Source organism: Pagrus pagrus (assembly GCF_965226575.1).
Source record: "Pagrus pagrus genome assembly, chromosome: 12".
Classification (NCBI taxonomy): domain Eukaryota; kingdom Metazoa; phylum Chordata; class Actinopteri; order Spariformes; family Sparidae; genus Pagrus; species Pagrus pagrus.
In genome coordinates, this window is record NC_140196.1 from 21,813,948 (window position 1) to 21,826,939 (window position 12,992).

Sequence of the window (12,992 nt, forward strand, 5' to 3'; positions counted from 1 at the left end):
GACAACAATGTACCAACAACTAATACAAGTACTCAATACTACAAGTAACTAAATTGATTTGACTGTACAGTATTAAAAGACACAGAGTCACGTGGTCATCTGTTGCCACCTTGTGGGTGAATCATAGTGACTGGAGACGCACCAGTGGGTGACTTCTTTGGATTCACATATTTTATTTGCTATAAAAAAAATCCAGCTGTCTGAATTAAACAAAAAAAAAAAGGAAGAAAAAATCAGGATAGATCGACTGGCACCCACCAAGCCAACGTCATCTCAGTTATCAATACTAATTCTGGTCACTGTAATCAGTAGAATCCTTTAGGGTGCAAGATCAGGTCTTTTAAACCAGACATTCATATGTTTCTTGCAGGTTTAGATAAGTCCATAATGCAAAAGCAAAAAGTAATTTTAGATGTTAGTGAGTCAGTCCAGTAGATGCTTCTGCCATTAAAATGAAACCATCCATCCATCCATCCATCCATTCTCTTCTTTTTTGTCATGATAACAAAGTTAAGATCATCATTTGAAGTGTTGCCCTCTGGCAGCTGCTACAGGTGCATCAAAACAAGGAATAACAGATTTAAGGACAGCTTCTTCCCCAGAGCCATAACCACTCTGAACTCATCTCAACACTCAACAGTGCAATATACAGTGCAATATATTCATCCGCAGTGCAATATATGCAGCAATATTTTGTTTTTGCTGGGTTGCCTGTCTCTTGTGCACCGTAATGTGAAGCCGTTCTAATTTCATTGTACATTGTATAATGACAATAAACTCTCTGATCTAATCTAATTCAATCTAATTCGCTTCAGTTGAAAAAAGATGAATTGAACACTTTGTGATATTGTCCTCTAGGGGGAGAAAGTCCATTTTGAGCTGCTGCCTCACTCCTTTAGTAAGGAGGCCCTCTCTGACTCATCCTGCTGAATTTGCACAATAGCTAAAAGACTCCTCTGAGGCTCAGTATCAGCACGTCGCTGGAGTCATAAAGTTCTGTAGCAAAGAGATTTATCTATCGTAGCACTGTAACAGAGAGGACACACTGCTGAATTCCTTCATTTTTATTTCCTCTTATTTGTCACTTGCAACTTGTCACGGTGTTGGACTGCCACTCCAGCCACTTTAAAGTGTTACAGGAATAGATGAAGCTGACTATAACATTATAGTCGAGCTGACAGCCACTTTCAGTCAGACGTGAGGGAAGCGCGACTGCTAAGAGAGCGTCCAGGTCATGATTTTTGTAAAAGAAACATCACTTCTCTACTGCTGGTATCTAAAAAACTTGAAGACTCACAACAAAACAATCTAGATGGTAAGGTAAGAGGAAAATATGTTTGTTTGTTTTTTATTTTGTAGTGAACTGTCCCTTTAAATTCAAGATGAAATATCCTTGGTCATGGCAGATGCATTACTGGAAGACACAGATCAGCAGGCCCAGGGTCAGTGAGCGTCTCACTGTGGCCTATCTAAGAGCCTCAGCGTAGTGTGTGAATGACGCTATCCTTTGGATCACAGAAACGCCATTATCAGCACGCACTGACATCACTCGGCCCCCCACAGCAGCAACGCAACACCCCTCCACGGCTCACACACACCACCGCCCGCCTCCTGCAGCACAATCATTGTGTTCAGCAGCCAGCCCATTGTCTGTGCAGGGGCATGCTGGACAATGTCGCCAATCTCTGTCTTAACCATGATCCAACACTGCTATTGTGACCCGTCTTTTTCCCACTTAACCAGACAAGATGGTGTTCCCGTGTGATGAGAGGAGGGGGGGGGTCCTCTGTTCTGCCTGGCACTGGGGTAGAGAATGTGAGGACGGCACAGATTATCAATCTGTGACGTTAGTGCAGTCACTGAGAAGACATGTGGACGGGCTCTTTGCACAGCACACTGTGAGGATGTCACCGTCATCGTGACCTCTCCACTGACAGTGACTTTTACGCTGTAGAAGTTACAGCTTCTCTACGTTTGGCTCCTTTTTTTCTGCCTCCAGCGTGAAGTCAGGATACTTTTACCATCTACAACATCACTGGAACATTTTCCTCACATCTGGATTACTCTTAGCTAAAAAAAAAATCTATTCTACAAAATGGAAACAGCAAGTCCACACAACTGTTGGATTCCCAAACCAGCCATTGCAATGCTTTGACTAAGGCTGTGTTATGAGAGGCAGATGGATGGACAGCAACACACGGCGCTCATCTGTGCTCATCAACACCAAGTGAGTGACTGTTTTCACAGAAGCTGAGATGGAGGACAGGATGTTCCTGCTATCACCATTGTCGTAGTTAATAGAAAAATCTTTTTGAATATAAGTTTGAATCCTGCTGTTGTGTTCTGATCATCCACCCAAATTCTGCACAATCTGAAGGTGTCAGTCTGACTTTTGGGCTGGATGAGCTGCGAACACCGCCATGCCTGAGATGCAGACTATCTACCAGCCTTACCACATCCGTCACCCCTCAGGGTTCTACCTGGACCCCAGCCTGATGCAACGACGTGTCCTGGAAGATCAAGTGGAGTTGTGGTGGTCCAGAGAGCCACGCCACTCTATGTTGTGCTACTGTGCCTCAGTGGCACTCATAATGGCTCTGGGCCTGGGTGGCGTGGGCCTCCTCTCCACCACCACCAGCCTGTCCGGGGAGTGGCGCCTCGGGGTTGGCACCACGCTCTGCCTCTTAGCCCTGGCTGTTCTGCTCAAGCAGCTTCTCAGCTCTGCCATCCAGGACATGAACTGTGTGCATAGCCGACGCCGGATCGACCAGCTGAAGAGCGGCGGGAGGGCTGACCCGGCGCTGATCTTAGCTGTAGGGCTGGCAGTGATGCTCTGTGGGACGGTGCTTCTCTGCATGGCCACCATCGGCAGCCAAAGCTATGACAGCAGGGAAATGTTGGTGTCTAGTCTGGTGCTAATGGCTGCTGGGACAGGCATGGTTCTAGCTGTAGTGGTCTACAGCGTGCTCATATACCTTAAAAGAAGAAGGGAGCAGAGAAGGAGGATGTTGATGAGAGTGAGCAGAGCGAGGACGCTGGGGAGTCGAGTTGTCAGGGTGTTCAGCGTCTCAGGAGGACAGGTGGGCCAGGCCAGGAGGGAGGCGACCTCCAGCAGGACCAGTCTGATCTGAATAGACTAAATGGTCAAAATCACTCAGAGATGAAGGATGAAAGATGACGTTTGCGTAGCAGACGTGCAAAAAGAAAAACAACAATTTGAATTTATGAGGACATCAGTATCCTTATTCTTGGCTGTTGGGGCACCTACCTAGAAATAGTTACAGAACAGAACAGACTGCTGCATCACGTGCACCAACAATGGCTCAGCAGTCCGATGAACATCTGCTGAACAAACAGACTGTTTGACACAATTTCAAACTCTTTTACTTTTAAAGTAAAAGAGGACTTTCTGATTTTTTTTCTGAAAAAAGTTATCGTTAATTAAACTTTAGTTCATAGTTATGTCATTGTTACCAAACAATCCTTCATAAACCATTTATAAAGCAATTGTATTTTGTAAAGTTGCAACTGATGTTAATAAACCTTTACAACTGCTTAATAAATGGTTTATAAAGCATTTCATTGTTTGTTAACAGTGACATGACAACTATTAACTCAAATGTAATTAACTATAAATTGACTCTTATTTATGATGGTTATGTGACAGTGTTACCCACTGTTTACATCAAATCAGACATTACTGTGATGATTACTGTATGTACGGATGCCTACAGACGGCAGTGAGAAAATTGTTCTTTTTTTTTTTTTTTTTTTTTTCTTACTCAATTATTTCTTTTTATCTGTGAAAACATTTTTTCCCCTGCTTTCACAGATGTAAAAAGATAAAAAATTAAAAAATTAAAATGGGCCACCAGATTTTTTTTTCTTACTTGTCCCTCAGGGCTTCTGTACAAACGTTTTCTGTGTTAATAATACTCATTTTTCTGTTCTCTACCACTGACTCACTGATCAAGGCTGGCCATGTAAGTGAACAAATGAATGACATTGAACTTTATTTATTTAATAAAATCAGACTATACATATAATTGCATTAAAAACCCTTTTTTTTCTTACATGAATACAAGTTCCTGCCTCTCCCACAAACTGATCACTTCTAAGCAGAAATCTGTAACTTTCTTCACATTCAGTTTTACAACAAATATGATGAAGTGTCAAATTGTTCTGCCTCTTTGTTGTTGATTCACAGTCAAAATATAATCAACCAACTGCCTACAATGAATGTGAATAATTAACTTATTCGAGTGATTGGCAGGTGATGTCAGAATTTGTCATTAGCAAGATATGGATGATCAAACACACAATTTATTAATTTAAAAGTCCCATGTTATGCTCATTTTCAGGTTCATACTTTTATTTTGGGGTATTTAATCCACTTATTTTTCTCATACTGTCCAGTGCTGCAGCACCTGTATTCACCCTCTGTCTGAACACACCCATTTTAGCTCCCCTCTCTTTAAAGCCCAGTCTGCACTGATTGGTCAGCTCTCACAGGCCTGAGCAGGCACCACCCAACAACCAGTTATTACAACCAGTGTCATGCTGGGGTCGTTGTGTTGTGACATGACATCACAACCTTACAGGAGTCCTGACTGCTCATTCGAGGACACTGTTATGAACTGTGTGAATTAATGCGTTTTGATACTCTAAATTGCACTTAGAGCTGCTTTGTAATAAAAAAAAAACAAGATGGAAATCTCACTTCCTAAAATATGGGACCTTCAACAAATATTACAGATTTCAGTTTCAATGGGAACAATTTCTACTCTTCATAAAAGGTAAAAGCAGAGACTATCTGACGGGCAACCTTTCAATTTATCAGATCTTATTTTGGGAAAATGTGACAGCAAGCCAACTTTGAACCTGAAGATCCAGACCTAAAACATTGAGACATTGTTCGTCTCAATCCAGTACAGTTTTGGGAGTTATAATCCAGGGTGCAGATAATCTCTATTTTTTCATTCACCTATTCTGTGTTCGATGGGATGTGCTCATTATACTGTACTAAAATGAACTCAATGAGAAGCAGCAACATTTTTCAAAAAATGTACTTTTGTTTATATATTTTCTTCATTACTTTCACAATATCAAACTATTTAAATGTGCCCATTTTGACATTTTTAAGCAACTGTGGCTCAATCAGTTTTCACATTTATCTTATCATCGACTGTGCATTTTCAGCGTTTCCCAAACAATGAACCCCTTCAAGGGGTCACAGGATGATCTCAGAACAAAAAATAAATAGAAATCCCGAAAGATATGTGCATCATCTTTTTATCTTGTGATATAGTTATTGATATAGTTGTGACTATTCAGGCCTGGGACAGTTATCTTTAGTGGAACCACACACAGTTCAATGACACATGCTGGTGTGACAAGAGGTCACAAGTACTCAATGATTCATTTTAAGGTTTCACAAGCCAGAAAATCTAAATTTCTATAGTGTCATTTCATCTTCTTTATCTTCCTTCTGTCTAATCAGCCTATGGTGAACTGAAGATCCTCGTCGCTGTCCTCCATCTCCTCCTCGTCCTCCTCCTCCTCTCTTTCCCTCTCTGCCCTCTGTTTCTCGCTGGGCTGGATGTAATTATCTTCAATGAAGCCATCATCATCTTCATCCAGTTCTCTTCCAGTCCCTCTGTCCATCCCCACTCTGCTCATCACACTGTTAGGGAAGGAGGCGTCCTCATGGCCATACTGGCTGACCCCGTCAGACTCCTGGAGCAGGGAGTGCCTGTAGCTGGCCAGGAAGCGATGGAAGATACGAAACTTGACCACCATCACAACGAAGAGAGAGATGGTGAGGAGTGTGCCCAGTCCTGCAGCCAGATAGGACCACTCCAGAGACTTTAGGCCATTAGGTAGGTCAGCTGCTCCTGGGAAGAGAGCGGGGAAAGAATTTATTGCCTCTGTTTCCTATGACTGGAGTTACATAGAGTTCAAAGTTCCTCAGGCACTCCTGGTTGTAAATAGTTAGAGGTTGGTTAACAACAGAGTGTGTCTGCGTGCTACTTACTTTCACTAACAGTAATGTTTGAGCGGTCGTCTTCCACCAGAAGGTGCCTCTGAGCAGCCTTCTGCCCCCCTGCATCAGGTATAGTAGCCGGATGTGCTTCTCTGATAAAAGCTCCACAGAGAAAAAACACAGCAAAGAGGCTACAGCTCCACCGGCCCATCGCTGCGTCCTGAAGGAACAACAGAGGACAGTCGTCAGCTGAGGTTCAGAGAGTGTTAGGAAAGGCACAATATTTCAAATACGGTTCAGTCTGAGGGACAAACTCATTTCTGTACACCAACCAAAAGTCTAACTGAGTAAATACAAATTTCTCTTTATTGTCCTTCCCGTTTTAATTCTGCATATCCTTGCGTAGGATTTATCTATATTTTCCATTTAGACACATGTGAATCCAAAGATTTGATTAGACTATTCACCGCCCTGATTGAATGATCATCATCGTAATCATAATCATCAACACTTTGTTCAGGGGAATCACAAAACTGAAAAATCAGCGACAAACCTCCTCCAGAGCGCAATTTGGTAAGCTCTGATCATCATCTTTCATTCCCTGTTACAGGAGTGAGTTTATAGATAGAGCCTACGAACATGGTGTCTTCAACCAGACGATAAATACCACTCTGGAAAGGACTCAGCAACAAATTATTTGTTTGGCGCTGTGATGAAGACACGGTGGTCAAAACTGTGAACTTCTTTATGACTGGCTTTGTAGTGATTTAGCCAGTTAATAAAGAAGTGCCTGGATGGCCTCTGTTTTTTTACAAGAGCACCTGACACAGTTTTCATCTACATTGTATTACATACAGTAGAGCAACCAGTCATCTCCCTTTCTCCTTTTTAAAACAATAATTTGACCTGAACAAACTGGAAAATGTGATTAACTACTCCTCTTTGGTACACAGAAACTGTCACATGATATCCGGGAGTTGCCAGCCAGGTCAGGTCTTGAGCAATGTTCATGATTATATGTTTATAGTCCTGAACTGCTTACTAATTAACTTTAAACATAACATGAACACAAACATGTTATTCAGAAAATAATCCTTAAAACAAACAGCAGATATAAAGTGTTTCCATACATTATATTTTGGCTGATGATGTGTGATTTGAGGCAACAGTACAAAGTAATATCGATTAAAACGTACCTAGAGAGGAAGGCCAGGCCTCAGTAACTGTTTCTCGGTCATACACTAGTCATATGACCAGAACAGACCCAGTGTTGTCTAACCTACATCACCACGCCGCACACAGTAACACTTATAACACACACACAAGAAAAAATTCAAATGGCTTACCTGTACACAAGAGGATAACAAACAGAGCAGGTGTTTTTCTCCTCCACTTGAGTTTGAACGGCTGTTTTTGTCTTCCTCTTCAGCTCCGTCTGAGAAAATAAAGAGACTTTCCGGGCAAAGGTTGCAGCCTGTAATGTCACCCTTCCTGCACGGTGGCCTAAGACAGAGGTGTTAATGAGTAACTTTATTAGGTTTCTCCTCCTATTTCCTTTTTTACTCACTATACCAAGCTGAAGTAACTGTAAACACTTTTTTTTATTTTTGTTATATCATTATTGAGAGTATTACAAGGCATACATTTTATCTCCACAGTTTAAAGGGGCAGTATGAAGAAATTCAAACTCAGAATTTTAAAATATCAGTGAGGTAATAATACAAACTCAGAAATATCTTTTTTTTCCATAACTGATTAAACAAGCTGTTCTCAGGGGAAAACAAGGTCCCCAGAACACTGTTTGAACACTAGTTGCAGGGTCAGCCACATATAAACAAAGTAAAACAGTATGAAACTGTGTTGTCCTTTAAGGTCAGTTTGTTTATCCAGTATATTCGGTCATGAAAATGCAGAGAGTTTGTTCAGGCAGAAAAAATCAGTCAACAAAGATAAAAATGTCTTCCCCAAAATGACCTAGTGCTCCTTTAATCTTTCAACGAACAAAGTTAATTATCAATTAATAAACGTAATTGAAAATTCAGGAATGGGGACAATCAAAGCCTTTGGATAAATCATCACAATTGTTGCATCTGCACTCCGAGGCCAGACAGTGGCACTGTTATCACATAAGACATCCTCAGAGTCAACATGCTGTATGCATGTGAAGGCAAAAAACACACTCTGGCCCCTGCATTGCTTCAGTGTATTTGTCTCGTATTAAATAGCCTTCTTTCCCCTCTGACCCCTTTCCACTAAATCATCACGTGTTGCAGGTGTTGCTGAAGAGCAGTGAACTCATTTATTACCAAGGCACATTCAGTCATGATTTCTCTTCCAGTGGGGGTGAGTAATGTGTCTTCAGAAGAGCCACAAGTGTCTTTAAGATTCTGACACTCCACTCAGAGACGCATGATTATCCTCTCTGCATCATGTATCACCAAGAATATACAGTAGATAGATGGAGCCTGCTTTACAAAAGTAGCAGCATTGGTTCTTCTTGTTCGCTTAACTGAATTGACCGGTGGCCTTTTACTAATCACCTTTACAATGACATGAAGTGATGATAAATTTCGACTACAAAGATTTGAAAGTGCAGTTTCTTCCAGTTTTTCCTGCAGCTTTGAACATGAGGTCCTTTCATCTCGAATGATTTATTTCGATGTGAAACTCTTTTCTTTTTAATCAGCTCCGACCAGCGTACAGTTTAGGGACAGTATGAGGGTTAATCGGGTGGAGAGATATTATTATATTATGTTTCAGTTTTTAAAATCAGCGCTATTAATATTTATTCTGACCAAGAAAACACTGAAAGACCCTCTAATATCTTAATTATGTTGGTACAGCTTGTTTCACCATGGCTTAATAAAAAAATGAAAAGAATAAAGAAAAAGATACATTACCATCGCAGCTTTTCTACCCTCCTCTCTGCCTCTAATAATTTGTACACAGTCCCTTAGTTCCCAGTTTTCTATTTGAGTTATCAGATGCAAGGACGGCAGTAAAGCCTTGGATGTGAGTGTTTCTTGAATTGTGTATAATGCAGTATACTGTAGCACTCCATCTGCCAGCCCATCAAATTGAATCTACTCATTGGTAGAGAAAGTTAATTAATTTGTGGTCGCCCTTTCACTTTATATCTGCATGCTTTCTATGTCCGACGTCAAGTTTTGCAGAAAAATGAAAATTCAGTCACTATCTACTGCTTCCAGCGAATCGGATTACGCTGGAGGAATTCTAAGGAGCCATTTATATTTATATTTCTTAAATAAGTCCCCATCTACTTCAGTTCTTTAGGAGAGTGCTGCAAAACCATTTCGCTGCGAAGCTCCACAAATGTTTTGTAAATTACCAAACTTCATCTGACTTTCCATCGGCATGGAGGTGAGAACATAATGACTGAATATTCATTTTTGGGTGAACGGCTCCTTTGTCCTGGTATTAATTGTTTTTCCTTTAAACAAATACACATCACAATAATGATTAGTTTCAAATGCATTCAATCCTATTATAGCTTTTTTTTTGTTTGAAAGGTCTTTGAAGAAGCTGAATATAGACTTTTGAATCTGAAGTCTTATCTCAGTAGTGATGTCAGGAAATGACTAACTGAAATGGGTAGCTGTGCATAACTGCTAAAAATACATATATTCACCATAGCCTGCTGTGTAATACACCACCAACAGTGATGTGTTTCTATGATGGTCTGGGTTCTTGTTTGTTTACTGTGCCTCCATGTGCCTTTCATCCATGATCATTACTCCTGGACCTCCAGTCCTGAGGGTGAGCAAACAAATCACATCTGTCATAATGGACAGCTTTGATAAGTTCCTGGTTACAATCCAATACCACCCAAGTATGACTGGTCTGCTCCCAGCCCTGCCACCATGAGCCTGATGCAGCCATAGACATATTGTTCACATTTTGCACTTGGCCTTTCCCACTCAACAGTTAGTTCTCATCACCGCTCTAATACATTAATATAGCTTATTAATACATAGACATCTCTGTGTAATTGGAAGCACAACATATGCTAATGGAGGTTTTACCAGCCAGCTTGTTCTCTATGTCAGGAATACATTTTTCCCCTCAATGTGCAGATTAGTGTGCAGTCAGACTGTCGAAGAAGCTCCATCCCATTTCAGCTTTCTCATACTGCTCACTGTCAGAGCTGAGGCTGAGCACAACGTCTTCGGTGCTTTCAAAACTGCAGCGTGCTAAAACTTGTGGGATTATTCATGTTATGGATGCATTAAATCCTTTATCTTAGCCAAGAAAATAAGGCCATTAAAAAGATTGTCTCATGGTCACCACAATGACCAGAGCCATTTTGTTGTCACTGTCACCCTTTTCATTGAGTTTTCTCACCAGAAATGCCCCTGCGAAGCTTTCCAAAGCTCTGCCTCTCTCTGCAGAGAAAGATAAAGATGTCCGTCTGGCTTTAAGTCTCACTGACCCATCTAATCCTCTTCTCTCCAACTCTTCAGCTGGCATTTAAAGCAACGGGGAAAGAGAGGCAGAGGGAGCCTTCATCATCAGACCTGCTCAGCTGGATGTGGTTACTACAAAGACAGCAAATGTCTGCTTGGCAGTGTAGATGCTCATCTGAAAAAGATCAGTCAGCAACACATGCAGCTATAATGTCACCAATTGAGAGAAAAATAATCACTCTTTCAGTCATGATTATCCTATTTTAAGGTCTTTTTTGTAGATAACATATTGTATATGAGTGTAAGTGCATCTGAATCCTGCACGACACTATGTAAATGATATGAGCTGTGACATGTTTTTCTTTTTCATTTTCCACCATCTGATATCCGGCCAGCTCAATCCACCAGTGGAATGGCACCATCGCTGCATAATAATCAGATCGTGTCTTGTGATTCACATTTTATTGATGCGCTTTCAAAAGCTGCCCAAACCAACCAGTATGTACATCCTGGCAGCGCATTTAAAAAGAAACACCGGCATCAAACATGATGAAACATGATATGAAAATAAACCCTCAGTCTTGTTTTCCTCTTTCATTTGATGAAATGGAAAGTAGATATCTAACATGAACATGAGTTACAACAGAAATTCCTCCCAACATTTGATAACGTATACATGCTCCAGTTGATAGTTTATAAGGTAACTCGTACACACATTTATGAACACACTGTCGAGTTAATAAAAAAAAAAAAAACACTTAAGCTACCGTCCTCAAAGAACAAGGGCACTTTAAAGTTGTGAGTGTGTTTGTGGGTCCACAGAAATGGACCTGTAGCAATCAGAGCTGTTCAGACAGAAGCTTAACAGCTGGGTGAACATTTAATGACATGGCACTTGATGCGGTGCCATACTGCCATTTGCAATGTTTTTTGATGTGAAAAGATGATCCAAATGTACTGAATTTTGCCACAAAGGATAGTTGCACACTTTTCCATGTCTGTTGTTCTGGTTTTGGTCATAACTACTATTCCTGTCTATAGTGGTTGTGGAAAGATTGCTTCCTAATGCCATTTCTAAGGAAGCCCTAAACGGCCATGGGTCAAGCATATTATTTTTTCTTTTTCTTTTTTTCTTTTCTCCGTTTTCCTAATCACGGGTTAAATTTTATTTGTTTTCTTGAGATCATGAGTAGTTTATGTCATTATCACGAGATAACAACTTGTTGCTTCCCGCATATAAAGAGATAATGTTCTTATTTTTCAGCCGAAATCAGTCACTACACTTGTCAAGACGCCATGTATGCATGCTGGCATGGCATTGCGGATCTCTTAAACGCCAAGCTTCGAGAAATAAGAAGGAGCAACATTTTGTTTTTGTGAGATCTCAAGATAAATGATCTTCTTATCTCGGGAAAACAATAATAAATAATATGTTTGACCCATGGCTGTTCAGGGCTTCCGTACATTTCAATATAAAACAGGACAAAATCCACTTGTTGTGACTGGAGAGGCGATGCTGCACTTTTTTCTGTGTGATACTGTATGACAACACCACTGCCCTTGTGAAATAGGACAGCTAGAAGGAGTTGTACACACAGCATTTACAGTAAGATCAATAACTGTGATCTTTCTTGGTCTGGTCTGGTTGCAGATCCCTTTCACCCTGCCATCCCCCTCTTCCAGTCCATCCCGTCAGGAAAGAGATTGCAGTGTTTTAAGTGCAGGATATCTCCCCTCAGGATCTGCACATATTCAGGGGCTGTCTGTCACTTGAATTCGGACATAATCGCACTTTTAGCAGTAGAGCAGGCATTAACAACAAACACTTTAAAAGTAGGTAAGAAGCAGTGCAAAGCAATTACAATGCAGCATCACTATGCACCTTATGATAAATCATATTACATATGTATGAATGTTTAAGTGTTCTGAGGATTTTTGTTATATATTTTATCTGCTTATGTGTATGTTTCTCTTGTCTGTTTTAAAGAGCTGCACTGAGGCAAATTCCTGACATGGCAATAAAGTATTGAATTTAATTAATTCTACAGTTCGGCAGTAGTTAATATGAAGCATCAGCAGTCTGAGTTTGACAAATCCAAAGTGTTTTAAATACCAAATTCTCTTTTGTTACCGCAACACCCCAACTGTGTGGAAAAAAGTGAATTTTGTACCCAAAAGACTATGTTTGAGGAGACCACTTGATTGACCTATGAAGCCTCTGAGTTGATGTACAAATAAGGACATGGAAGTTGTGTTTGAAGACAGACTGGAAAAAAGATGAACCAGTCTTTAGCAGCAGTCAGTAAGCTTTGTGTTCGTCCAGAAAAACCTCCATCTTTACACTCTTATGCAACAAGTATATCTACTGAGAGGGTGGTAATTTCCGCTGTGCAATTTCAGAGCAGAAGCTATTTTCAACTTGTTGGGAAAGTTGGTACATGAGATCGTCTCCTCAGACCTGTTCTCACCCAGACCTGGATCACAGTGTGTCACTGAATGACCTCAGAAAAAGATGGCAGCTCAGCTGTTTTTGTGCAGTTTCGACTGGAGCCACTAACCTTTCTCTCAGCAGCTTAACAGCAAAA

General features: G+C 40.7%; 2 protein-coding genes across 2 annotated transcripts; one reads left to right on the forward strand and one right to left on the reverse strand.

The window, feature by feature from the left end:
• The first annotated feature begins 1,740 nt into the window (after nucleotides 1-1,740).
• Nucleotides 1,741-4,074, forward strand: tmem125b (transmembrane protein 125b). The gene is made up of 2 exons (XM_084368743.1): nucleotides 1,741-2,227; nucleotides 2,378-4,074. Exon 2 carries the CDS (start codon nucleotides 2,421-2,423, stop codon nucleotides 3,129-3,131), a length of 711 nt encoding a protein of 236 aa, XP_084224869.1. The 5' UTR covers nucleotides 1,741-2,227; nucleotides 2,378-2,420; the 3' UTR covers nucleotides 3,132-4,074.
• A 1,047-nt stretch (nucleotides 4,075-5,121) lies between these two features.
• On the reverse strand, nucleotides 5,122-9,889 carry LOC311266075 (uncharacterized protein; the record flags this gene model as incomplete). The annotated part of the gene is made up of 4 exons (XM_084368259.1): nucleotides 5,122-5,894; nucleotides 6,035-6,135; nucleotides 9,704-9,754; nucleotides 9,864-9,889. 4 exons carry the CDS (start codon nucleotides 9,887-9,889, stop codon nucleotides 5,497-5,499), a joined length of 576 nt encoding a protein of 191 aa, XP_084224385.1. The 3' UTR covers nucleotides 5,122-5,496.
• Between the last annotated feature and the right edge of the window lie 3,103 nt (nucleotides 9,890-12,992).